The following is a 27313-nucleotide window of genomic DNA, read 5'->3' on the forward strand; positions in this document are numbered from 1 at the left end:
TTTTTTGCGGTATGCGGGCCTCTCACTGCTGTGGCCTCTCCCGTTGCGGAGCACAGGCTCCGGACGCGCAGGCTCAGTGGCCACGGCTCACGGGCCCAGCCGCTCCGTGGCACGTGGGATCTTCCCGGACCGGGGCATGAACCCGTGCCCCCTGCATTGGCAGGTGGACTCCCAACCACTGCGCCACCAGGGAAGCCCTAGGTCACATTCTTAAAGACACTCTTGCTTTTCCCTAAATATCACTCTAAGCTCAGTTACTTGAGTCTGGCACAAAAAAGAATAAATGAAAACTTCTACCAGTAACTAAATAAGTTAAGTTCAGCAAGAGAATCCATGCACCCATTCATCTTGCTCATGAGAAAAGGAACAATCAAAGTCTCAGTGTGCTTCAAATCTATGTCCAAATTAGCCATTACATGGAGAACAAGGAAAGAAATTATCATTAATTTACAACATTTCGAGATTCCTGTGAGTACGTGTGTCTCAAATCTAGACGCAGCAAGGGCATCTAACTGCCACCAGTTAAAGCAGATGCAGAGCATGCACCACTATCCTTCCTAACGACTCCACACCAGGATCTCACAACCTGTTAACTATGGATAGAAAAAGAAATTTTAAAATGCTTGTTCATGAGATAAAAAGATACACTAAGGGCGGCTCACTGGTCTTTCCAAGAGTTGCCCTGGAGCCCAAGCCCTCGTGCTGGGCCCCCTGAGACGCCCAGGTGCCCTGCGCTCCCTACAGCAACTTGTTCCTGTGCCCTCTTCAGAGCAAAGCTCCGGGAGAAAGTCTGCCAAGAGAGCACCACAGCTCCCTGCGCTTCAGTCTAGACCCCAAAGAAACACGCGTGTCGCCGGACACAACAGCCCGTCTCAGTGCTCGTCTCCGCCACCCACGCGGCCACTTTCTCCTTCTCATGCCACAGAGACTCCCTTCCCTGCCCTGCCTGGTGGCCACCGGCAGGCTCGCCAGGCTCCGCCCTCCCCCCACAGCTCCGCCCTCTGACCCTGCCCCCGTGAGGTCGTGTCGCTGGCACCCCTCAGCTCTGAGCCACATCCAGCCCGTGAAGGGCCTGCGGTTCCACCTCGGACGCCTCCATCTTCCCTCGCCCGGTCCACCCGGCGGCCCCTCCCTGGCTCTCTGCTCGGGCTGCTTCCCCTGCGGCTCCCACGTGGCTCCTCTGCCAGGAGCCCCGCGTCACCCGCGCACAGGTTACCAGATCGGACTCGTCTCCATCCTCCTCCTCCTCCCCGGTGCCGGCCGACTCCTGCTCCTCTTCAGATTCGCCCTCCATCTGAGCAGCCCCGCCAGGAGCCAAAAAGAAAACAAACCAATGAGAGCCGTTGGTGGCAGGCGATCTGACCCGACACACCTTGGAGGTGCCCCCGCTCCCCAAGAGCCCGGCCCGGAAGGGCTGCCCCCATGCCAGGCTCCAGCGCTGACCTGGACCAGCCACTGATCCGACGTGACTCGGACGTATGCAGATCGGTGCACATGAGACTGCACTCCCCACAAAAAGGTTTTCAGAGGCCACAGACCTATATAAAACGCAAAACCTACCCCCCAACCCGCGAGCCCGCCCAGCCCCAGGGCCTCGACCTGCTGCCAATGCTGGGCACTGCGGGTGAGCACGGGAGTGTCTGCCTGCAGGGGCAGAGCACACAGCACGCTTCTGCATCTTACTTTCTTATAATGAAAAGTACGCTGTAGGATCTTCCCATAACAGAACAGCAGAGGCACCTGGGTTCAACTTCTCTACCTACACAGGAGCCGCGTGCCCCCTCCACCCCTCCCTACGCACCCGGCTGTGGCTCCTCGAGGGGCCACGCGGTAACCGCACCCTCACAATCTCACAGGAAAGGTAAGACCGTCCGGGCAAACAGCAGACACGTGCTCCCACCCATGCAGGACGCTCCGGGTGTGGGGCGCCCACAGGGCACCCCCAGGCCCTCTGAGGGGCCGCACCACCCCAAGTGTCTCCCACGCGTGCCCCTTCGTTTCTCCCGCTGCGTATTGCGTGACCACAGCCCCAGCCCGTATTTCCACTGGGTCCTTGCTTTCTTAGTAACTGTGGAAGCTACACACACACAGGAAACTACACACACACACTGTCTGTTAAATATGTTATAAACATTCTCCTATCAAGCTCTATAGGCTCTGCTTCTGCTATTTCTTTTTAAAGTAAAACTTCTGGGGTTTTCATCTGGACAAGTCAAACCTCTCAGTCTCTCCCTTCGTGACTTCTAGATTTGTGTCTTACAACAGAAGGCCTTCATTTGAGATTAGAAAGACGGTTTGCAACACTTTTTCCCAGAGTTAAATATTTTGTGTTGACACTTTAAATCTTCTGGAATTTGCTTTTTTAAATAACAGCTTTACTGATTTATAATTCACCTACCCTTAAATTCACCCTTTTAAAGTACACAATTCAGTGGTCTTGAGTGTACTCAGAGTTGTGCAGCCATCACCCCCAACTATTCCAGAATGGAGCATACATTTGTCGTGCACCTTGATCTAAGGGTCGGCCTTCACTTTGCCCCCAATTTTCCCCAATAGCATTTACTGAAAAGTTCATGATTCCTTGCGAACGAACTGAAAACCCAACCCTTACAACAAACTGTATCTCTGCAGACAGACAGGCGCACCGTGGCCGCCCGGCTCCGCTCTCTCATGGCTCTGCCGTGCCTGCACGAATCCCCGCTTGAACCCCCTCCGTATCTGTCCTGCTAACCTCTCCCCCGCCCCCCAGCCCGTTCTTGCCGTGAACGACTCCCAGGTCAGCTGGTCCCACAGAAAATCCTGTGGGAACTTTGATGAGAACAGTTCTGAATTCATGGATAACACGGGGAAAGGGAGATGCAAGAATGGATCTTCTCATTCAGACAAATAATGGGTCATTCCATGAACTTATTCTTTTAACCTCTTTCAGTAGAGTTTTACTATTTTCTCCTTATAGATAACACACATTTCTTGTTAAATGTATTGCTAAGCACTGTGGTGATATTAAAGACTTACAGCTAATTTTTAGGTGTGATATTGTGGTTTTGCTGTTCAAAGAATCCTTACCTTCTAAGGACTCACACTGATATGCCGGCCTCAAGACCGTCCAGGTGGACCACTGGCTGTACACGTGCACAGCATGACGCTTTCCATTCAGGAGGTTAACAAGTATTGTCGGGTGTTTACTGATATTATTGACAAGCTGTCCTTATATTTTCTGACTGGCAGGACCACACAAGCTCAGCTCACTGGCTACAGCAGCCGCTCAGCTGGTTTCCTTGGATTTTTTTAGAAGGATGATTATATTCCCAGCAAACTCCCTTGTCCTTTAAAATATTAATGTTTCCTTCTGGTTTTCACCTTACAGCATCATAGCAAGAATGACCAATGTGGTGTGCTTGTGTGAGGGGAGAAAGTGGCAACCTGCACTTTTCTTTTTTTTCCTTTTGGCTGCATCAGGTCTTAGTTGCAGCACGTGGGACCTTTCGTTGTGGCATGCGGGCTTCTCTCTTGTTGTGGCATGCGGGTTTTCTCTCTCTAGTTGTGGTACATGGGCTCTGTAGTTTGTGGCACGCGGGTGCTCTCATCGAGTCGTGCGGGCTCACTCAGTAGCTGTGGTGCACGGGTTTAGCTGCCCCATGGTATGTGGGATCTTAGTTCCCCGACCAGGGATCGAACCCACATCCCATGCATTGGAAGGTGCATTCTTTACCACTAGACCACCAGGGAAATCCCAACCCGCACTCTTTTTATCACTGGTATTAGCAAAGGTTTAAAACTTTCGCCATTAAATACAACCTTTTCTGTAGGATTCTGGTATCTTTATAATAAGCTTTATTTAAATGTTATCTGTAAATTTCATTGGGTAGTTTCTTATTTTAAAAATACTGTGCAGTGAAACTACCCATCAAAGTGGGCAGATTAACAACTTCTGAAACTCCTGTGACTGTAAAGGGAGGAATAAGGAGTAACTCCTTATAAGGAATAAGTACTTGAAAACTGCACACACAGCAGCCACAGGAACAGGCGTAAGACGCTTGGGGAGAGAAGGGAGGGAAGCACCACAGCTGGCATCTGAGTGGACAGACGGTGTGCTACTAAGGCAGGCAGAGGCCACACAGGGTGGGGGACCCGAGCCAGCAGGCCCCGTGAGCGCCCAAGACCACCTGCCCCATCCACCCCAGTGCTGAGACAAGGACGCCAGGCATCGGTAGGGAGTCAGTCCCCTACACGGAGAAGGAGGCACAGTGCTGGCCGCACACACACAGGGCCTCCCTTCCTACAAATCGACTTTTTAAAAGGACAAATAATCACACAGATAAACAGCTGGGTCCCGAACAGGCACTACACAAGAGAAGGCATCCAAACAGCAAATAAACATACAAAAAAGTACCGAAGCTTCTCAGAAACCAGGGAAACGCAAATCAGAACTGCACTGTGAGAGCGCTCAGCCACGCCAGGAGGGTAGCCCACCAAGTTCACAAGCCCGCGATGCACACGCGGGACGTGCAGCTCCCCTCGTGGATGTACCAGACATGGGCAACAGCCCCGCTGGAGCCCCCACACAGCCGTGAGGTGTGCGGCCCCACTTGGTTCCCAACCCTCTGGCCTCAGGGCCCCTCCCTCTCATAGAAACTACTGAGAACAGCCAAGGGCTGTGGCGGCCCGTGAGTCCGTGAACACGCACCGCTGCAGACACTTCCACCTGCGGCGTGGCTCCCTCAAAGGAGAGTGGGAAAGGCAGGTAACATCCCAGGACTACAATAACCCTGGAGGGTCTCAGAGACCCTGGGCCACCTTAAAAACCATTGTCACACAACAGTGAAAATGAACTAACAGCATAAATAAATCGCACAAACACAACACAGAGTAAAACGAGCCACACTCAGAAAAAGGAGTGCCTCCTGCGTGACTGCACCAAAGCCCAGAACAAGAGCAGAGGCAACCCTGCCACGGGGACCGGAGGGGGCGCCACCCGCATGCTCCTGCCCTGGGCACCGCCGACCTGTGCCCGTCCCCAAGTCCACACGGCAGGGAGCTGTACCCTGTGACATGCCTTCCAGTCTCTCTCCTTTGCTCCGTTACCTCAGCAGGTCCTGTGAAGAGCTTTCCTGGAGGCCGTAGCCTCCCCTGCCCTCGTCCCCTGATACACGGTTGGGTCTGGCTGACTTTAAGGCAGGTTTAGCCTCAGAACTGGCTGGCGTATCTCCCATCTTCCTCGCCTCCGGAACAGGTCACATAACAAATCCATGGCTATTTGTTACTATCACTGATCTGTTTAGATCTGCTCCTGCCATCTTAGTTTGTTTTCCACATTTTCTTCTTGATTCTGCTTTTATTTATTTCCTGATTCTTTTGTTTGCTTGATACCCATTTAATTTTCTTCCTTTGTATCAGTATCTAGACTAACTCAGTGTTATTCAGTGTCTAGATTCCTTCCGGAAGATGAGGACCTCCATCAAAATAGAGAATCCAGAGATAGACTCACATTCAAATGCCGCGTGGTATGTGACAGAGGTGGCATTTTAAATCAGCAAGGAAGCAAATGTCAGTCAATAAACAGTGCTGGCACACACGGCTCACCATGGGAGGGAGGCCACACAACCCTGACCTCACATTTTGTTCAAAAAGCTTTACTGAGGTATAATTTATATACCATAAAATTCACCCACTTTGACTGTCTCTACCTCACATTTCATCAAAAATTCTCTATGAATCAAACGTTTATACATAAAGAATGAAGCCCATGAAGAATTAAAAGACAGCTTACATCAATATATTCAAAATCGCCACAGGGAAAGGTCTGTGTATTGTAATTAGAACGCAGAACCCAGAAATCATACAGAAACAGACTAGTATCCATGAGCTCTGACATCGCAGCCAAGGCTGGACAGCACACACCTTCGCACAACAGGTCAGCTCTGCGCTCACATAAGGCTGCCCAGACCACATGACCCAGAGGAAATGGGGTCGCTAGACAACAAATCCTGACAGCCAGTCGTGTGAGAAGCTACTCGGCACATTCAGACCTGCAGCAAAACACTGAGATGCAGGGACACGCAGATGAAAACCCGTCCCTCCCAACTCACTGCAGCAGGAACCTGGAGATGCCCACATTCCACCTCTCAACAAAGTGCACACTATGAGCCCCCCGAGTGTCGCCTCTAACAACAGGAAATGGCTTTACAGGTGGCGTGGGTGGGGTGGGGTGCACACCCACTGAGGGGCCCGGCCAAGAGCAGCTCGTGGAGCCACAGGCAAAGCTCCTCAAGAAGACTGGATGTCCAGAGTCAAGTCCCCACTGCAGGCGGCGGGGAGTACAGGTCTGTAAAAATCACCATTCAAAATACCACCGCAAGAATTAGTAGACTGCTTCCTTCCTACATGGAAGGGAAAAAATAATAAAAGATGGAAGAGAAAAAAATAATAAATGATATCTTAAATGATTTTTAAATTTCCTTTAAATCTCTAATGTTAGCATTTTCTACCAATTTATTTTTTATTTTTTTATTTTTTTTTTGTGGTACGCGGGCCTCTCACTGTTGTGGCCTCTCCCGTCACGGAGCACAGGCTCCAGACGCTCAGGCTCAGCGGCCATGGCTCACGGGCCCAACCACTTCACGGCATGTGGGATCTTCCCAGACCGGGGCACAAACCCGTGTCCCCTGCTTCGGCAGGCGGACTCTCAACCACTGCGCCACCAGGGAAGCCCAACCAATTTATTTTTGAAAAATTATACCTTAATAGCTGGGCCAACATTTAAAATTTTGCCCCAAAACCTGCTAAAAAATAGAACTGGCATAAATGGCTAATATGAATCTGAAATTTAAGCAACACTAAGAAAAAACACGGCCCAAATTCCAGAAGCTGAAAGAAAATGCTTTACACATGTCAAAGCCTGTACCCATAGCACTGATGCAAAGTGCAAAAAGCTAATCAACAAAATCATACACTTCAAACAAGTCACTGTTGCAACAAACTCACTGGAACGTCTCTGCCCACCCTTAGTTTCAGAATAACTCGTAAGGTGTAATGGTCCATCTTAAAGATGCTCCAAAGTTTTCTCAGACAAGTCTGATGCGTGGACAGTAAACCCACAGCTCCACACATGTGCCTGACTCTCAGCCATGGTTTCGCCTCCATGTCTAACTCACCCCTCCCCCAACCAGAAGGGCCCCAACAGCAACAGCCACTCTGCTCAGGTCTGCGCCCGGCACCCCTGGGCCCCCTGAATCACTGAAACCGTACAAGCCCCGTGTCCCTGTCATGCTGAGGCAAAGATAGAAATGAAGGTCTTTTCTTTTCTGACAAACAAGGAAAATAAAGGAGCCATGGGCAGGCTATGGAAACAACATAAACTGGCCTGAAAGAGTTAATCAATCCTAGCTTTTCTTTCTTTTTCCCCTTGGCTGCATTGGGTCTATCGTTGCTGCACGCAGGCTTTCTCTAGTTGTGGCGAGCCGGGGCTACTCTTTGTTGCGGTGTGCGGGCGTCTCATTGCAGTGGCTCCTCTTGTTGTGGAGCACAGGCTCTAGGCACGCAGGCTTCCGTAGTTGTGGCACGCAGGCTCAGAAATTGTGACTCGCGGGCTCTAAAGCGGAGGCTCAGTAGTTGTGGCGCACAGGCTTAGTTGCTCCGCGGCATGTGGGATCTTCCCGGACCAGGGCTCGAACCCGTGTCCCCTACACTGGCAGGTGGATTCTTAAGCACTGTGCCACCAGGGAAATCCCAACCTTAGTTTTATTTTAACCGTTACTAATCTGTAGTGTCTGTAACTAGACTTATCCTTCACAAAGCTAACCTCTAACACTCTCTTGACACTATGTGAATTACACATCCTGCACTTCCCTGTAGCAAATCACCCCTTGTAGTGTTCTGCATTTCAGAAAGAAGGTCGCAGCCGATAACCCAGCCGATAACAAACGGACCCAATTACCGGGCTGCCTGACACCAGCGGTGACTGTTTTGAAATAATGCAAGAAGAAAAATTCAAGACCTTCATTACCTTGATCCTTATCACCTACCCCAGACTGCAAGCTCCACCTATAAGACCCCTCCTGATTCCCCGGGGAGCGGGGGCACAGTTCTTGAGGCGCTAGCCTGCTGTGTTCCCTTTTTGCCTGGCAAAGAACAAAGCTATTATTTCTTTTCCTCCAAAACTCTGTCTCTGTATTTCTGTTCGGCACCGGTGCACAGAGAGCCAAGATAAAGCATCACCACCCCCAGACGGTGCCACGCCTTCAGGGCCACCACACTGCCAACCCCGAGCTCGCCCTGGGTGGACACGGATGAAGCGTCCATAATGAGGACATGCCAGCACACGTACCACCCCAAAGGCCTGTCAGCAGCCCTGGGCGCTCACCCCACCGGGAGGACAGAGGCCTCACCTGCGGGAGGACCACACCTGTGCCGGGTGCCTGGGACACCATGCCAAGGCCAAGCGCAAGCCACAGTGGCACTCGGTCAGCCACGGTTAGCAGTTTGGGTTGTTAATGGTATTATTCCTGTCACTCCCAAGCCTAAAAATGCTCAAGCCGTTTACTTCCATGAACGCTGCACAGGAAGACAAACACTTCTCTGACGAAAATAAACTACCTACAAGTTCAAGAGAAATAAAATACAAGAATCCCAGCCAGAAGCAAACAGGGGCTTTATTACGGCTCAGAAGCACCCAGACGCCACCCCCAGCCCCGCCAGGACCAAGGCCTGTGCTGTGCGTCCCGCCCACCTTCTGGCTGCGGTCAGGCTCCAGCGCAGCATCCCTGGAGGCCCTGCCGTCCTCAGCAGGGCGCGCAGCAGCCGGCTGGGCGCCCTGGTCCTCGTCCTCCTCCAGCTCCTCCGAGTCATCCTCCTCAGAGTCCATGTCCAGGCTCTCCCCGTTCACGTGGAGGGAGCCGTCACCCAGGTCCTTCTCGCCCTGGAACACGGCGGAAGCCCACGTCGGGACCCCGCTAACTCCTCCAGGCAAGGCCCACGGGGCGGGGCGGGGGACGGGGCTGGCGACTCTGCCAGAAGACGAGAGCCTGGGGCGGGCGGGGGCCACCCTGGAGCAGAGATGGAGGGCAGCCCCCGCAGCCTGGTCCGCACCCTTACCTTGGAGCCCACCGTGGAATGAGTTATGCTCTTAAACATCTCAATCACCGTCCTCTGTTTTAACACTTTGGTCTTTTTCTTAGGAACCAGGCTATAGGTTCCCATTCTTCGTTTTTTCTTCCGAGATACTGCAGCTGCTAAAACAAAAGGCAAGCAAGCTAAAAAAAAAAAAAAAAGTCAAAAGGGGACGAGAGAAGAAAAGAAATGCCATTCAAATGTTTTTAGAGGTAGGTGACAGTTCACAAACTCTGATCACCAAAATCATCGGCACCCACAACAGTGTCTTAAGTTGCACAGAGAAAGCTGAAAAGCCGTCACAGATACAGGATTTGTTCACAAGGAGACACCGAGCTGTACGGAGGGCAAACGTGGGCACCCACTCCCGAGCAGACACCGGGAGACCGGCAAGCCGTCAGGAGCGGGCCCTGGAGCACCTGGGACAGCCTCTGAGCAGGGCCCTCCGAGGGGCTCAGAAGGAAGGGCCTCCTCCAGACCCACTCCTGCTCGTGTGTCCAGAGGGTCCACCGATGACGTGTGGTCACCGAAGAGTGGCCTTACACCACTGTCACCTGGACCCTCCATCCTCGCTCAGCACTTCATGGACCGAGAAGAAGAACAGTGGAAACAAGGGCCCAGCGAGCTATCCCTGCACACAAGGGCCAGGGAGGGAGAGGCCTGGGAGCAAGGTCTCCTGACAAGCGCAGCAGTGGAGCGGGGACTGAGCGGGGGCTTGGGGGCGCGTGGCCCCTGACGCCGTTCTGGGCAAAGCTGCCCCAGGTTTACTGCTCTGACAGAATGAGGGTCTCTGTGATGTTTTATTTTTGTAAAAAGTTCCAGGGTATATATATTAAAAAAATCGGAAAACCACTGCTTTAACACGGAGGAACTCCACGAAAGGGCTGAAAGAAACACCTTACATTTTATTTCTACGAAATGCAGAGAAGGGATACGGGGAGAAAGGACGCAGGTCGGCCACCGGTGCCGGGGGTCAGGCTGACAGCCCCTCACAGGTGCGTGGCGACGCCAGGACACTGAGGACAATCGCCACGCGGGCCGCACGTGTTTACGTGGAAACGCCGTCCGTCCACGCGCTGAATGGAGCACAGGTGAGCCGGTGGAGGTGCCCCCCAAGGAGGAGGAGGGTGGGTTGTGAGCTCCGTGCAAACCTGCCATCTCGTCTCCGCTCATGCCGCAGCAGGACAGCAAGAGCAGGCCCTCCAGGGCGGGGTTGTCACCACAGTGACAAGAAATGGCCCAAAAGTGTGCACTTCCTGTGACAGATCTAATGCGCCGGCCGCACAGGGGAAGGAGGGAGGAGGAAGGTTTGACGAACGAGGCAGGCCGTTCCCGGTCCACAGGGACGCCGTCACACAGGGCCACGTCCCCACGGGCCCCTGCCCCTGCTCCCCCCGGGGTGGGGACGCTGCAGGCACAACAAGAGGGGCCTGCCGCCTCCCTGGGGAGCGAGCCGGGCAGCTGCTGCAGGAGCGCCAGGCACCAGGCCGTTCACGCTGTCCTGAGCCCGCAGGCCCCGTCTCCAGGCCTCCGGCCCTCAGATAAGGAAACAGAGGCAGAGAAGGACCCATGTGGGAAACTACTAAACACACTCAGCATTTCTGTTTAGAAAACGTGGATTGAACAGATAAGGAAATAATAAAGCTAAAATAGGAACAATCTTAACTTTTATTAAGAAAAAAGATCCTTGCGGCTTGCAGGATCTTAGTTCCCTGACAAGGGACTGAACCCACACCCATGGAGTCCTAACCACTGGACGGCCAGGGAATTCCCCAATCTTAACTTTTTAACAGAAGTACCGACTCCTGACATTCCTTGCCAAGCCCTACACACATGGGTGTAATTCCACAGACATGCGACTCTGTCCAGCTTTAACTCTTTGAAACAAATAATACTGAGTTGAAACAGACCAAAAGTTGGAGGTGGTGGGGAGACAGACTGCCCCTGTTTTCTAACCAACCACCACGCTCCAACAAACAGAACAAGGACTCCCTGGAGACACGGTTGGTCCCAGGGCTGGGGAAGGACAAGACGGGCTGGGTCCACCTGGTGTAGCCAGGAAGTCCTCACAAAGTGACGGGGTCACATCGGAGGACTCAGGAGCCAGCCTGAAAGGCAAACCTGGGACAATTTGAACATGACGGTGACGGACTGGAGCCCAGAGACTCACATGAGGATCCATGAGTTGAGACAGAGGCAAGGCTGGAAAGGGGAGGCCCCTCATTCCAGCAGAAGCTCCACTAGGAAGTAAGGAGGGGGCGATGGAATTGGAAGCCATCCTGGGACGATCAGGCTGGGAGTGGGTCCCCAGATGCTCAAGCTGCCAGGTGGGACCATGCAACCCTCTAAGCCCCGCCTCCAAAGACACAAAGGACCACAACCCAAGGACCTGTAGACCCAGCCCTGCCGCAGCAGGACCAACACCCATACCCCAACTCCCAGGAGACGCAGCAAGGACACACGCCCCTCGAGGACAGCAGTGACCCGAGCCTGACCCGGGAAGACAGCAGCGACCCCAGGGGGACGTTCCAGATGTCAAGAAATGCCTCCTGGGACGACTGACTGGCCAAGGCGAGTGGGGCCTGAGGCCTGGACGACGCATCACACGGGGGGCCCTTCCAGGCTCTGACACTACAGCGACTGCCCGAGAGGGCGCCACGCACGACAGGGACGCGCCCAGGGCCCCATGTCTGCAACTTCCACGCATGTTCAGAAGTAAACGTTACACGCTGGGCAGGAGAATGACATGCGACTGTGCACGGGGTGGAATGGGGGGAGGGGGACGAGGGAGGCCACAGGCATCCTCTGCAGAACCTCTGGCCTGAAATTACTGATAAGCAACAAGTATTCTGAAAGTCCTGAGGAAGACAGGCCTCAACCAGCAGATCACCACCCCAAGGCAGCCCCTCGGGGGGCCACCTCCCCCTCATCTGTGAGTCCTCAGCGACGTGAGCCAGGCCTGCCGGAGAGGCCTGTCTGCACTGGAGGGGTCTGCAGAGGAAGCAGGCTCTACCTGCCACGGCAGCCTCCCTGGGGGCCGCTCACCAGCCCCCACCTCCTGCGAAAGGCCCCACAAGGCACCCGATGCTCCTCCACGCCCCCAGGTGAGCGTGAGGAGAGGTGGCTCGGGGTGGGAGGGGGCTGCCCCACGGCCACCCGCACCTGAACCACGGTGCCCCCGCAGCACTGAACCATGAGCTGGGAGGCTCCTCAAAGCCAGAGCCCTCCACCCAATCAGACCAAGGCCACAGACTGTCGGAATGAAAACGATCTTCATCTGGAAGTTGAAAACAAGCGGAGGATGCGACGACAGAGCACCGGGTGAGGGTGGAGCGGGGCCCGCGTCCTCTGCGGTGCAGGCTCAGGACACACCCGAGCGCAAGGCGGCGGCAGGTTCCCTTTACCTGTCTGTGCCTTCGTGGTGGCCACGTAGCACTGGTTTTGAGGTAGCGACTGGTGAAGGGGCGGGAAGGGGGGTAAAAGCTGCTGTCGTCCAAAATCCGAGGTGTTTCTGCTCAACTCCTCTTTCGGCTCCTCGGGGTCACGGGCATCCCGGCCTTCCCTGGGGTCCTTGCTGGCCGCGTGCTTCAAAACAAAGACAACGCGACAATGACGCACAGGCAGGCGGTGCTAAAACAGCGTGCCTCTCCCACCAAACCCCTCGCCCGAGAGATGTACGCTGAGGAGAGAGGGAAGAGCGCGGGAACCCGCCGCCACCAGAGCGCCTGTGACAGGCGCGGGCAGGCATCACAGGCCAAGAACAGAGTCTGCATTTCTGCAGGGAAGTAGCAGCGGCTGTGACACGTGCGGCACCCAGAACTGGGACCGTCTCCCACCTGGGCCTTTACAGAAAGCCAGCCAGCCTGTGATTTAGGTAATAAACTATGACTACGTTTGAAAATACCCAGATGGGGCACATTCCAGGTGATCACGGCTACACGGTGCACATCCCCCAGGTGGTTTTCAGGCCATGACAGATCATCCTGTAACACCTTTAAGACGCTTTTGCTCAGTTTTACCCATTTCCTCAGTGTCTCGGGCTTAGCCTGCTGAGACCACAACAGCCTGTGATATGGACGCCAACCCCAGCACCACCGACAGCCCTGCCTCTGCTCCAGACACCACTCAGCCCCCACCACTTGCTTCCCCAGAGTCACCTACAGCCTTGAGACAGTCTGATCTCAAACCCGATTCCACTGAACCACGTTTCGTTGTGCACAAAGTAGGTGTGATCCTTCAATATAGGGGGCAGGGAAACTGGACGGCCACCTGCAAAAGGATGGAGGTGGACCTTCACCTTATACCACTGACAGAGATTAACTCAGAACAGATCAAACACCTAAAATTGTGAAACTCTTAGAAGAAAACAGGGGGGAAGCTTCATGACATTGGATTTGGCAATGGATCTTTGGATATTACAACAAAAGCACAGGCAACAAAAGAAAAAAGATAAATTAGACTTTATTAAAATTAAAAATTTCTTATAGGGACTTCCCTGGTGGTGCAGTGGTTAAGAATCCACCTGCCAATGCAGGGGACACAGGTTCAAGCCCGGGTCTGGGAAGATCCCACATGCCACAGAGCAACTAAGCCTACGCACCACAACTACTGAGCCTACGTTCCGGAGCCCGCGAACCACAACCACTGAAGCCCGCGCGCCTAGAGCCCGTGCTCCACAACAAGAGAAGCCACCGCAGTGAGAAGCCCACGCACTGCAACGAAGAGTAGCCCCCGCTCGCTGCAACTAGAGAAAGCCCGCGCACAACGATGAAGACTCAACGCAGCCAAAAATAAATAAAATAAAACATTTCTCATAAATCAAAACCACAATGAGATATCACCTCATGCCTGTAAGAATGGCTATCATCAAAAAGACCACAAATAACAAATGTTGGAGAGGGTGTGGAGAAAATAGAACCCTAGTGCACTGCTGGTGGGAATGCAAACTGGTGCAGCCACTATGGAGGTTCCTCAAAAAGTTAAAAATAGAACTACTATATGATCCAGCAATTCCACTCCTGGGTATTTATCCAAAGAATACAAAAACAACAGTTCAAAAAGATAAATGCACCCCTATGTTCACTGTAGCACTGTTTATGATAGCTAAGATGTGGAAGCAACCTAAATGCCCATCAACAGACAAATGGATAAAGAAGATGTGGTTGGTGTATTTATACACACACACAATGGAATATTACTCAGCCATAAAAAAGAATGAAACCTTGCTGTCTGTGACAATACAGATGGATCCAGAGGTACTACACTAAATGAAATAAGTCAGAGAAAAAGATGAACGAATACCATGATTTCACTTATATGTGGAATCTAAAAAGCAAAACAAATGAACAAACAAAACAGAAACACTCATAAATACAGAGAATAAAACAGTGGGTAGAGAGGTGGGGGAGGACAGACAAAACAGGTAAAGGGGATTAAAAAGTACAAACCACCAGTTATATAATAAGTAAGTCATGGGGATGTTAACAAACAGCATGGAGAATACAGTCAACAATATTGTAATAACTTTGAATGGTGACAGACAGTAACTAGACTATTCCTGGTGATCCTTTTGTAATATATATTGAATCACTATGCTGTATACCTGAAACTAATAAATTGTAAGTCAATTATACGTCCATTAAAATTTTTTTTAATTTCTATGCATCAAAGGACAAAATCAATAGAATGAAATGGCAACCTACAGAATGGGAGAAAATATTTGCAAACCATATATCTGATAAGGAATTTGTACCCAGAATATATAAAGAACTCTACAAGTCAATCAAAAAAACAAATGACCCAATTTAAAAACGGTAAAGCACCTGAACAGACATTTCTCCAAAGAAGACATACAAATGGCCAAAAAGCACTTTGAAAAGATGCTTAACATCACTGATCATCAGGAAAATGCAACACAAAACCTCAATAAGACTACCTCACACTCCTGGGATGGCTACTATCAAACAAACAGAAAACAAGTGTTGGTGAAGGTATGGAGACACTGGGGCCTCTGTGCACTGCTGGAGGGAAGGTAAAATGGCGCAGATGCTGTGGACAACAGTGTGGAGCTTCCTCAAAAAGTAAACAGGGGGGCTTCCCTGGTGGCGCAGTGATTGAGAATCCGCCTGCGGATGCAGGGGACACGGGTTCGTGCCCCGGTCTGGGAAGATCCCACATGCCGCGGAGCGGCTGGGCCCGTGAGCCATGGCTGCTGAGCCTGTGCGTCCAGAGCCTGTGCTCCGCAACGGGAGAGGCCACAACAGTGAGGCCCGCATACCACAAAAGAAAAAAAAAAAAGTAAACAGGGGCTTCCCTGGTGGCGCAGGGGTTGGGAGTCCGCCTGCCAATGCAGGGGACACGGGTTCGTGCCCCGGTCCGGGAGGATCCCACGTGCCGCGGAGCGGCTGGGCCCGTGAGCCATGGCCACTGGGCCTGTGCTTCCGGAGCCTGCACTCCGCAATGGGAGAGGCCACAACAGTGAGAGACCCGCGTACCGCAAAAAAAAAAAAAAAAAGTAAACAGAATTATCCTATGATCCTGCAATTCCACTTCTGGGTACGCACTCTGAAGAATCAAAAGCAGGGACTCGAAGAGCTCTTTGTACAACTGTGTTCACAGCAGCAGCATCATTCACGACAGACAAGGGGTGGAGGCAACCCAAGTACCAACTGATGGATGATGGATAAACCAAATGTACATGTGTGTATATGTACACGCATGCAATGGAATATTATCCGGCCTTAAAAAGGAAGGAAGTTTTGACACAGGCTACATTGTCTCGAGGACGTTGTACTGAGTGAGACAGGCCAGATACGAAAGGACAAATCCTCATACGAGGGACCAAGCGTAGTCAATCCGAGACAGAAAGTAGATGTCGGGGCCCGGGGCTGGGGGTGGGGAAGGGGAGTGAGTGTTAAATGGGGACAGAGCGTCAGTCTGGGGAGACAAGAAAGTCCTGGGGAGAATGGTGGTGACGGCCGCACAGCAATGTGAATGTGCTTAATGCCCCCGAGCTGGATACTCAAAAATGGTTAGAATGGTAAATTCTATGTTATGCGTATTTTAATACAGTGTCCGCATCTCTGGGAGTCGACACTGGGGAGATGCCAACAGGCCTGCCAGGGGCGGCCCTGGACTCGGCTTCTCCCAGCGGGACCCATGCTCAGCCCCCTGGCTCCTCTGCCAGGCTCCCTGCCTGGGCCCCGCCCGCAGCTCCTCCTCACACAGCGCAGGCCGAGGCCTCCTCAGTGGCCTCCACCGCTAACGTGCCCTGGCACAGACAGCCCTGGTAAAGGTAACCTGTTAGCTGCGTCAATTCTCCAGTCCTTCTCAAATATGCCGGCTTTGTCTCAAGGAGGTCACTTGCTTTGACACGATCGCTCCCTCACTCCTCCCACGAACGATCTCACAGACCACGCAGCTACCACCTCCACCAGCGCTTGCAAGACAGACGTGACACAGGAGTTTAAAGGATACATGGAGGAAGGCAGAAGCTAAATCTGAGAAGGAAACAGCCACGTGAGGCTCGTTCTCACTCGGGCACAAAATCCATTCTTTGATTCAAGGTATTATTTTTGAAAATCTAAAAAACAAAATTAAGAACTGCTGAACTTGAGTGAAGGCCCTAAACTCTGTTAGGGCCCTATCACCTGACACAGCAAACCCACCGAGGTGGAGCAGCTGGCGCCTGACCTCCCGGCGGGGCACCGCAGAGCCCCAGCCGGTCCCCCACGTGGAGAGAGGACCCGCGCCAACACCCAGCTGCCACGCGCCGGGTCACAGAGTGTGGCCGCAACGCCCGAGGGCAACCGCGTTTGGCCCCCGCTGGCCTCCCCACCCCAGCGCTCGCTCTGCTCAGCGGCTCTCCCCTCCTCGCCCCGGCCACTGTCGGCCCAACCGGGGCGAGTCCTCACACCCGGTGCCCCCCGTTCCGGGTGCAGCAAACACCCACCTGCACCCCAGCTGCACAAGGACCTGCCCCACCCGGACCGAGAGTACCCAGCCAGGCCCGCATCTTCTCTCCATCTTCTCTCCAGAACCCAGGGACGACTGGGGGGCCGTGTGGAAGGAGCCAGGGAGAGCGCGGGGAGAGGTCCCTGTGCGGCACCTCCGGGAATGAGCACAATTCAGTTAGGGAGACGGGTCTACACTGGCGTGCCAATGCGGGATACAAGGGTCTCCTTCCAGAAATTCTCGCTTCCTTTGCGTGAACAGTGGCTGAGTCTAACCCTGTGTCGGCGCCTTCTGACAGCACAGGCACTGGGTCCGAGAGGCAAACTGGCTCTGCCCTGCCTGGGGATGCGAGGACACCAGGCTGTGAAAACCCCTGCACTTTTGAACTCTTAAAGGACAATGGATTTCTTGCCATAAGCATGTAACACTCTTTCTATCATTGGGATGACTGTTTTCAAAACTCAATTTTCAATAAAACATGCTTTCCTAAGAAAACCAAACAAGACTAAACTGGGTCTGGGGAGAAGAGAAGCCAGAGGGCAAGAGAGGCCGGGTCTGGACCTGGGCCGGGAGCCAGGAGGGCACCCAATCTCCACGTCTCCAATCCCCTCCTCAGGCAGGGGTCCCAGGAGCAGATGAGGTTTCCAGGGTGAGGAGCAGATGGGCTTGGTCTTCAGGAAATCAGGTTCCAAAGCCTCAAAATCCTTCCTTTTTCTTTCGCTACAAGTGACCAGCCTGAGAGTGCTCAGTAATTTCCAACAAAATATGTGTTGCAATTGACTGCATGCTACTACTAATTACAATAACTCCATCCAGAACAAAGCTAACCCTCGAATAAAGCTTACGGTCAGAGATATTTCTTGAAATTAAATTTCAGATTGCTTTTTTTTTTTACCCCCTAGAGGGATATAAAAAAATGTCTGAGAATAAAAATACATTAGAATAAAATTCTAGAAGTGGGAATGGCATAAGAGTATAATTTCGAGGAGATAAATAAATAATGTTGTCTGACATGCATTTTAAAATCGATAATGCTGGGCCAAAAAATGGTAGGTAAATAAATAAATAAACTTCACCCTAAGCCTCAAATCTAATACAAAAATTAATTCATATATTTAAAGTTCACATAAAACTAAAAAACTATGAATATTAGAGAAAATCTTCAGGATCTAGGGCTGGGTGAAGAGTTCTTAGGCATGACACCAAAAGCATAGCCTTAAAAGAAAAAAACTGTGTAAGCTGGACTGTATCAAAATGAAGAACTTCTGCTTTAAGAAAAGCCATAGGGTCTTCAGTAGCGAAAGGAAGAAGACCAGCTACAGACCAAGTGAAAATATCTGCAAACCAACACCTGACAACGGTCCATATCCAAAACTCTCAAAGCTCCCCAAATATTTAATTGTAAAGTGGGCAAAAGATATGAAAGACATTTCACCAAAAAGGACATACAGATGGCAAACAAGCACATGAAAAGTTGTTCAACGCCATCAGTCATTAGGGAGGTTCAAACTGGAACCACGACGAGGAATCACAGCTACGACAGAGAAGAGGCAACACCAAACACCCCTCTCGAGGATGCAGGGACATAAAATGTAGCGGCCTGTGCAGTGCAGTGTGGCAGTTACTTATAAAACTAAATATCCGATTACCACATAACCTTGCAATTGGGCTCCTGGATATTTTACCCAGAGAAACGAATATTTCATCCAAACAAAAATGTGTACGTGAATGTCCGGAGTAGCTTTAATGGAACACCCCAAAACTGAAAACCCCCAAATGTCCCTTGATGGGCGAGCGGTTACACACGCAAAACTTGTCAACACGCAAAGGAGGGCCCTGCAGACATCGCCTGGGTGGGGTCAGGGGTGTGGAGTGAGGGAAGAAAGCCTCTGAACTCTGCCATCCCGCGTTTCAGAACACCTGAAACAACACACCTCCAGAGATGGGGGACAGGGTCAGTGACGGCTGGGGTGACCACAGAGGGAGGCTCGCAGAGCTGGGTGGGCACGTAAACCCACACCGTGGTACCCTGGGAGAAACCGGCTGGAGGGGACACGGGCTCTCTCTCTACTATCTGTGCAGCTTCCCGTGAATAATTATTGAAAAGTTTAAGTTTCGGCGCATACATAAAAATACTACGAAAGGCAGAAGTCAGGCCAGAGTTGGTCGGGCCGGGGGCGTCAGGGGCCCCACACTGCATGGGCAGTGGGCCGCGGCCCAGCTTCCAGCACACACACACACACACACACACCCCCACCCGGCTCCACAGTCACAGCAGGCAGGCGACAGCCAGGGAACAGGGAAGCACAGAAACAAAGATGAGCACACTCCTGGCGGAAAGTCATTTCAGGGGAAAAATCATCCGAACAAGAGGTGCCAAAGCCAGGCAGAACCCCCACATGAGGAGACAGGAGTTGTAACCACGACCATGAAAGGGTTATAACTGTCTTTTGAAGGGTAAGACAAAGATGTAACTAAGAACGCAGGTATTCTTAAAAAACTAATCCGAGACACTGGATGTGAAAAATATAACTGTCAAACTGAAAGCATCAACATGTGGAATGACCAGCAAGACTGATGAGGGAGCTGGAGAAGAGAGGAGCTCCAGGGAGGGAAGCCGTGCAGAACCTTCTAGAGCTGGAGAAACACAAAGGTCAGGCCGCGGGGCCCCTGGGGAAGGGTCCAACCCGTACCAGCAACGCCAGCACAAGCCATGCCAGGCATCTGACTGCACACCAGGACTTTGTGCAGGAAGTGGGGAGCAAACCAAGCCCTGTGTCTGTAGCGCATCACTCCCGGGCCCCAGCCGCCCTCCCGCCTACTCACTCCCCAGAGAGACAGGCGGGTGCTGAGTCTCCCAAGCCAGTAACTCCCCAAAGCAGACGAGCAGCTCCCGGTGAGCCCAGGCACCTATGAGGAGAAGCCCAGAGAGCAGGCTGACGGGTCACCCTCGGGAATCCTACAAGGCCCGCAGGCAACCACGGCTGATGACCCCACCACTTCCCGGCCTCTCCCCCCACGCACAGAAGTCCACTTGCCATCTGCACACGAAACAAAAGAGGAGACAGACAGGAGAGTGGCCCCACCCCGACAGGGACGTGTTACCAGGCCCGGGATGGACTTCGGCATGGTCTTCCGAGCCCTGTGGACCTTGACGTCAGCGCCCGGGGCCGGGGCCGGGGCCTTCTTGTCCTCTGTGTCCTTGCTGGCTTCCCCGGGCTTGGCGGGCATGGCGGCCGGCGGCTGGGGAAAAGCGCCAGGAGTCCTCCCTTTGCCAGCCCCACCAGGGAGGGTCTTCGCGGCGTGACCGGGCAGGGAGGAGGCCAGGGCGCCAGCCACCCGCAGCGGTGGCTCAGACAGGGGGGCCTTGCCGAGGAAGTAGCCGTTGCTCCCGACAACGGGAGTCTGAGTGAAGCCGTCGGCTCGGATGTGGTTCTGCTTCCCCACCTCAGCGTCTCTGTCCAAAATCCCATTTTCCGCTATCCGGGCAACCGGACCGGCTCCTTCCTGTGGGCTGACTCTCGTGCTTTCCTGAGTGTGCTTCACAGCGGCCGGGTGGCCATTGGCATCGCTCTTGTCGCAGGACCCGTTGGTTTCCCCATCTGCAGCCACGTGGGCCTCCCCTCCCTGCTGCTCTGCTGAGCCTTCATCAGCAGCCATAGGTGACCCTGCGGACAGAGGAGAGAGTCAGTGGCTGCCCCGCCTTCAACCCCAACAAGAGAGCCCCCACTGCTCTGCTTACACAAAACTGTCTGAAGAAAAACCGCTTTATTTCATAGACAAACATTTGCGTTCAGACGGATTAAATACAAAGTATGTCACAGACACTGTCTCGACAGTGAGTCAGTTAAGGGGGGAATGACCCCCATCCCCGGAAGGGCTGCCTGCGCCCAGCCCCTAGTGAGGTGTGGGTGGGGCATGGTCCTTGAAACAAACACCCCGCTCCTCCAGTGAATTCTTAAAACACTTCAAACACATTATGCAGGATTTACATATCCTCCAGGAACAAATTCACCACTGGAAAACAAAACTGGGTAGAATTCAGAGACAGGAAACAAGGCCTCGGGAGCAGCTTCCCAAAAAACAGACCTAAAGAAAATAGGGCGAGGTTTCAGTCTGTGAGCCAGAAGCGTCGTTTCAAACCCCTGGTCTCTGAAGCGTGTCTCCTCCACAACTTGATAAACAAGAAACACACTTCCCAACAGCAGATCGACACACGTGGAGCCTCACTACAGACCCCAGCAGAAAGCTCACGGTTACAGCGCTGGGTGCAGAGGGGCTGTGCTCATGTCCAAGACCCCACCACCCACCATCCCTGTACCCCTGTTTACAGCACATCGCCTGCCATGACTCCATCACAACTGTACTGGCCCTTGGAAGGAGAGGTCCACATTCACTACTGTACCCTGAGCACAGAAACACGAGTGCAGTAAGTACTGTCTGAATGAATAAACAGCTATTAATCTTTTTTAAACCCTTGGCAAAAGTGAATAGGTAAAAACCTACTCAACTTGGAGAAGGCCGCATGCCAATCTGCAGCAAAGATACACTTATTCAGAAATGTTGCATGAATTCCATGTAAGATCAGAAACAACATCAGGACATCCATTAACACCACAAAGGTTCACACAAGAGTGGGGTCCCAGATGACCCCACGGGAGAGAGAAACGAGGAACAAGGCCTGGCGACAAGGGTTGGGCTCTCCTGTACACCTGGTCCGTCAGCAAGTCAAACACGAGTGCAGCAAGGCTGCCAAACCTGAAATCAAGTACAAAAACCAAAGGCATTTTTCTATGCCGGCCTTAACTTTTGAGAAAACATAAGAAAAAAAAAAAGACAGTATTCACAAAAAAGCAGGAAAACTATAAAGGATAGAAAACTTTAACCAAGATCATGCAAAGCCTCTGAAGAGAAAAAAAATTTTTATAGAAGTATCTCACAACCTTGAATGTGATGGCAAAAATACAAAGATGCAAGTCACCTCAAATTGACTCTCTAAGTTCAATGATATCCTAATCAAAATTCCAATCAGTGTATTGAGGAACTCCATAACCTTATTCTAAAATGTGCAGGGAAAATAAATTTTCACAAACAGCAAAGTAAATCGTGAAAAAGCACAGTGAAGGAAGGGGAAATGGGCCTCTCCCAACACAAAGGAGGATGGGGATGTGGACAGTCACGGGGCGTCGAGCACAGCCGCCCGGGGGCCAGACGCTGACAGCTGCTCAGAAAGGCAAGCTCTTAGGACAAATGCATCTCAACTTGCAAAAGAATAAAGTTGGACCATTACCTCACACCATATACAAAAATTAACGAAAAACGTTTCCAAGATCTAACTATAAGAAGAAAACACAGGCATAAATCTTTATGATCTTCTATGAAGCAATGGTTTCTTAGATGCTATAACAAAATCACAAGCAACCAAAGAAAAACAGGTAAGTTGGACTTCATTTTGTGCTTCAAAGGGTATCATCAAGAAAGTGAAAAGACAACCCATAGATTGGAAGAGAGTATTTGCAAATCACACATCTGATAAGGAACTTGTACCTAAAATATATTTTTAAAAACCTCTGACAATGCAATAAAAATCAATAACCAATTTTTAAAACGGGCAAAGGATCTGAATTGACATTTCTCCAAAGAAAATACACAAATGGCTAATAAGCACACGAAAAAAATGCTCAGCATCGCCAGCCAGCACGGAAATACACATCAAAACCACGACGAGATACCACTTTGCACCCACTAGGACAGCTGTAACCAAAAAGAAGGTGCCAACGCATGTTGTCGGGAGCCGCCCTCGCTGCTGGTGGGAATGGACGTGGTGCAGCTGCTGCAGGAATCAGTCTGGAGGTTCTGTGAAAGGAGGGCCCAGGCCTGGGCTCAGGGGCCGTGTGCAGAGGAGACTGGCACCTGGCATCACTCATCCACAACTTCTTTTAGAAAAGGGCCCAGGAGGGCAGACAGGGTGGGAGCCCAAGGAAGGGAACATTTCAAGGAACAGGGAGGAGGACAGCGCCAGAAGGACAATGCTGAGGTAGGTCTTCAGAGGTCCCACCACTGCGAGCAAAGGGACAGGCAGGACGGTGTACGGGGCAGCTCCGGGAGGCAAGCGCCCCAGGGCCAGCTGGGGTGCAGCAGAGAGGGGGCGGTGGGCCGGATGAGGCACCCTGAGGTGCAGGGTGAGGGCAGAAAGCAGGGCAGGGCCACGGCCTTCCGTCCAAGCTGGGCCGTCTGGAGAAGATGCCCCAGGGAGAGAGGGGGTGAGGCTGGAAACAGCCCTGGGAAGCCAGGCAGGCAGCTGCCCAACCCCCATCCCATCCAGCTCCCTGAGCCCCAACAGCTCTACTAGAATCTGAAGCATTTTCGTCACACGCTAAGTGACTCACAGGTAAGACGGTCCTGCCCTGTGGCCTGGGCTGCTGGGTCCCTTCTCTCAAGCAAGGCTTCCCTGCCATCAGCGCCAAGCTGGGGGCCCATACTCTGCCTTCACCCACCGTCACCCTCAGGTGTGCACGGGGCAGTCACAAAAGCAAAGGATCCCGTGGATGTGAAAAGGTGTCAGAGCAGCATGTGGGCCCACCAGGGAGGGGCAGGGCCGCGGCAGTTCCCGTCGTGGGGGCCGCACCACAGCTCGGGAAGGACACAAAAAGTGGCTGCCGGCCTAGGGCACAAGGTGGTCCCTGCCACCAGGCCACTCGAGGCCTCGTCCTGGGAGGCTCAGGGCCACCCGCACTGAGCTCACAGGTCTACACAGAATGCTGGGGCACAGGCCTCCGGGCCCCTGCAGTGCCTGGAAAGGTGGGGCCCTCGCCTCCCGCTGCTGCATACACGGCAACCTCTCCAGACTGGCCTCTGCCGCCCACGGGCCACTGTCTGTGTGTCTTCAGAGGATGCAGGGCCGGATGGGCGCCTGACAGCCCGGGTAAGCTCGCCTGACCTTGGCCGCAAGCCAGCCTCCTCCCCGCCCAGCTGAGAGGCGGGTAGACATCGTCCAGGGACCAGGCTGGGGCGGTGGCGCGGGTGTGCAGCCGGGACCAGGCAGCAATCGCCGTCACAAGGGACAGGAGCACGGTGCGGGTGGGTTTCCTCCCATGACAGTGTGGACAGCGCCACACCACCGGCCGGCAGGACGACACTGAGATGCGCTTCTCGTCCGCACGGTCCTGCTGCTCGCACAGGAGGCCCCGTGCAGACACGGCCAGGTGGACACCAGCATCTGAGGCCCCCAGGCGCTGGCCTCATGGTATCCTGCCAGGACGCTGCTCTCCAAAGGGGCCTGGCTGGCACCCCCAGGCAGCTTGGGTGGGACAGTGGGGTTTACCGGTCATGGTCTTTCCCAGAGCCAGCACCTCCCAGCCCAACTCCAGGCCCGTCCCTCCAAAAGCTCCCCTATGTACCAGCCCCTCACCAGCCTCCCTCCACCTCCTGGCACCTCCGTGGCAGCTTCCACGCCCCAAGACCTGGTGCGGCCGCCCCGCTGCTGGCCCCATGATGCCCTGAGGACCAGGACACACAGGGCCTCCACCCTCCCAGAGGACCATGAGCCCAGGACCCCACAGGAGGAGGCCGCACGACAGGCCTGGCCAAGGAGGGGTGGCCAGGCAAGGGGCCCCGAGCGCCCTTACCTTCTTCACTCGGCAGCTCGGGTCCCAGGCTGCAGTCCTGCTTGGTCTCCCCCTTCGCCGGAACCGCCTGCTAAAGAGAAATAAATGTCAGCCGGGCTCTGCTGGCAGGACTCCTGTCCGTGGGCATCGCATCCAAACCAAAACTAAACCACCAAGGACAGGACGGACAGAGCACCTCAAGCCAGCGGAAAAATGCTCTTGACACCGTTTCTTCGGGAGAAGGACCAGCAGTCAACCACAGTCCCGAGAGACCTCTACTTCAACTGTATTGGGGGGATAATCTTTTAATAATAAGAATGCATGGGGCTTCCCTGGTGGCGCAGTGGTTGAGAGCCTGCCTGCCGATGCAGGGGACGCGGGTTCGTGCCCCGGTCTGGGAGGATCCCACATGCCGCGGAGCAGCTGGGCCCGTGAGCCGTGGCCGTTGAGCCTGCGCGTCCGGAGCCTGTGCTCCGCAATGGGAGAGGCCACAGCAGTGAGAGTGAGAGGCTCGCGTACCACCAAAAAAAAAAAGAATGCATGGCTTATATAACTAAAATTGCAACTGTTTTCTCTATTATAGGAATGCCACAATTTATTTCAAAGTGCATTCTGCTGCTGACAACAATTCATCTAAGTATTTCAAATGTCCAACAACCTACAGAAAAGTTAGAGAAATGGATAAATCAAGAAAATTCAATAAAAACCTGAATCACTGAATATTTGAGTCTACCATACAGAGACGTGAATTACACGATGCCTCTTGCAGTGGTTTTAAGACAAACTGCTTGCCTTCGGGAATGTGAGAGTCTGGTTAGAGAACAAACAGAAACACACAACACACCCTTAAGTGGGATCTCTGCAGGCGTCCCGTCCACAGCGGGAGCGGCTGACGCAGACCCTCTAGGCATCTCGTTTAGACATCCAGAGTCTAGGGGCATAGCTCTCATAACGCCTGCGTAACGTTCTGGAATGTTTGCTTCAAGAGACACTACAACGCACACTCGGAACACTCCCCCTGAGCCTGGCTCCACTGCTAATTTCACTGGGGTCAGGCGGCTCCCTGGAGCAGTGCCCACCCCCACCCGGACCCCCACCCCCACGGCACCCTCCTTCCTTGGCACATCTGGAAGTCCCCACCCGCTGACTCTGCCACCCCAGGCCTGCGGGCCAAGAAGGGGCACGAGCACGGCCAGCTCCCTCCGGCCACTTCCAGGCTCCGCTCTCCTACCTCCCCGGGGCTTCACGTCTGGCCTGACAAGCCAGTGGTTTTCAAAGTGTAAGCTGAGGATCCCTGGGGCTCCTGAGAACTCCTCAGGGGACCTAAGAGGACTTGGTTTTTCAGGCACGTGTGCCTGCACACACACAGGGGTAGGGTCTCACTGGCACTAACCGGTCCTGGTCCCAGACCACAGCCAGTGGCGCCTAGCTGGTCACACAGGTCCCTTGTTCTAGGAGCTCAGCCGTGTCCGTGGCCACGTGGATGAAGGCCAGACACCGTTACTGAGCACCTGTCATGTGCCAGGCACCTGTCGTGCGCCAGGCACCTGTCAGCCCAAGGAGAGGCCTCAGTGGACAGCAGGGTCCAGGCCACAGGGCCAGCTGACAGAGGTTTTTACATCACCAGAGGCCTGTGAACAATAACAGGTAAGACGTGATAGAGACCTCTGTGGTCAAAGGTATGTGTGGTCCTTTTCAGAAAAGTCCTCAGAGCCCTGTTCCGGTCGGGGGATAAGAAACAAACACATTAACGTCAGCGAGAGTGTGGGGTGCTGTGACGTTATAAGCAGGGGTGCAAGGCACAGCGGTGGGGGCAGCCAGCTGGGGGCTCTTCTCCACCCCCTCCCAATGACCTTGTGCTCATACCATCTATGGGCCTGGATTAAACAGTCCTGGTCTGTTGGCACTGGCCAACTCCCTGCTGCCCCTTCTGCAGTTAGGAAGCTGGAATTTGGTGCCAGGCACTAAGGGAAACTCGTGAGGCCTCAGAGCCTTCCTCCCCGAAGAAGGGGGGTACTTCCTTACGGAGTCAGACCTGACACATCCCTCATCAAGGAGAAACAAGCCTTCATCGTGGATGGCAAAGCCCAGCCTCTGCTCCTGTCGGCACCCCCTCCCACACCCTGATGCCAGCCCCTGGCCCCTGGACCCCACCACCCCTCAGCAGGCCAAGCTCCACCTCCTCAGAGAGCCTCACCTGGACCTCGCCTTGTGGCCCCGCTGGTCCCACCACCACCAGGCACACCACCAGCCTGTCTGCCCTACCAGCATGAGCACTCAGGGTCCAAAGTGGGGACCCTGTGCTGTCCCCAGCCTGTTGGCAGTGCTGGGCGGGAGGAAGTAGCTGAGAAAGCGTGTGGCAGAGAAACACAGGGTCTTCCTAGGGGACTGGCTGTGGCGCAAGCCTGAGGGGCACTCGGGAACAGCCCAAACTCACAGTCCACACGTGTTGCAGCCACCCTGCTCCTTGTGGGCACTGCCAGTGCCACATCTGGAAGCCCAAAGGCCCAGAGACTGAGGCTGTGGGTGAGCCTGGCCCACAACCAGGGCAAGAAAGACAGAAATCTCCTGAACCCAGACGCTCTGTGAACATCTGAACCTCACTGAACCTATATGTACCTAGCAAGAGGGAACATGGTTTTCGT

The 27313-nt window shown here is 53.3% G+C and overlaps 1 protein-coding gene across 7 annotated transcripts in view; it reads right to left on the minus strand.

The window, feature by feature from the left end:
* Nucleotides 1-27313, minus strand: part of EHMT1 (euchromatic histone lysine methyltransferase 1) — a 146794-nt gene that overhangs the window by 50730 nt on the left and 68751 nt on the right. For 3 of the 7 annotated variants that reach the window (XM_067040199.1, XM_067040204.1, XM_067040205.1), the window contains exons 2-7: nucleotides 24690-24759; nucleotides 20167-20729; nucleotides 12513-12693; nucleotides 9094-9251; nucleotides 8729-8917; nucleotides 1217-1294 (exon numbers count right to left, since the gene is read on the minus strand). In XM_067040199.1, coding sequence (XP_066896300.1) covers nucleotides 1217-1294; nucleotides 8729-8917; nucleotides 9094-9251; nucleotides 12513-12693; nucleotides 20167-20729; nucleotides 24690-24759 — 1239 coding nt within the window. The remainder of the gene's footprint in view (nucleotides 1-1216; nucleotides 1295-8728; nucleotides 8918-9093; nucleotides 9252-12512; nucleotides 12694-20166; nucleotides 20730-24689; nucleotides 24760-27313) is intronic. The other 4 variants (XM_067040201.1, XM_067040200.1, XM_067040202.1 and 1 more) reach the window with 4 other exon arrangements.

This window comes from Kogia breviceps, chromosome 8 (assembly GCF_026419965.1).
Source record: "Kogia breviceps isolate mKogBre1 chromosome 8, mKogBre1 haplotype 1, whole genome shotgun sequence".
In the NCBI taxonomy this organism is placed as follows: Eukaryota; Metazoa; Chordata; class Mammalia; order Artiodactyla; family Physeteridae; genus Kogia; species Kogia breviceps.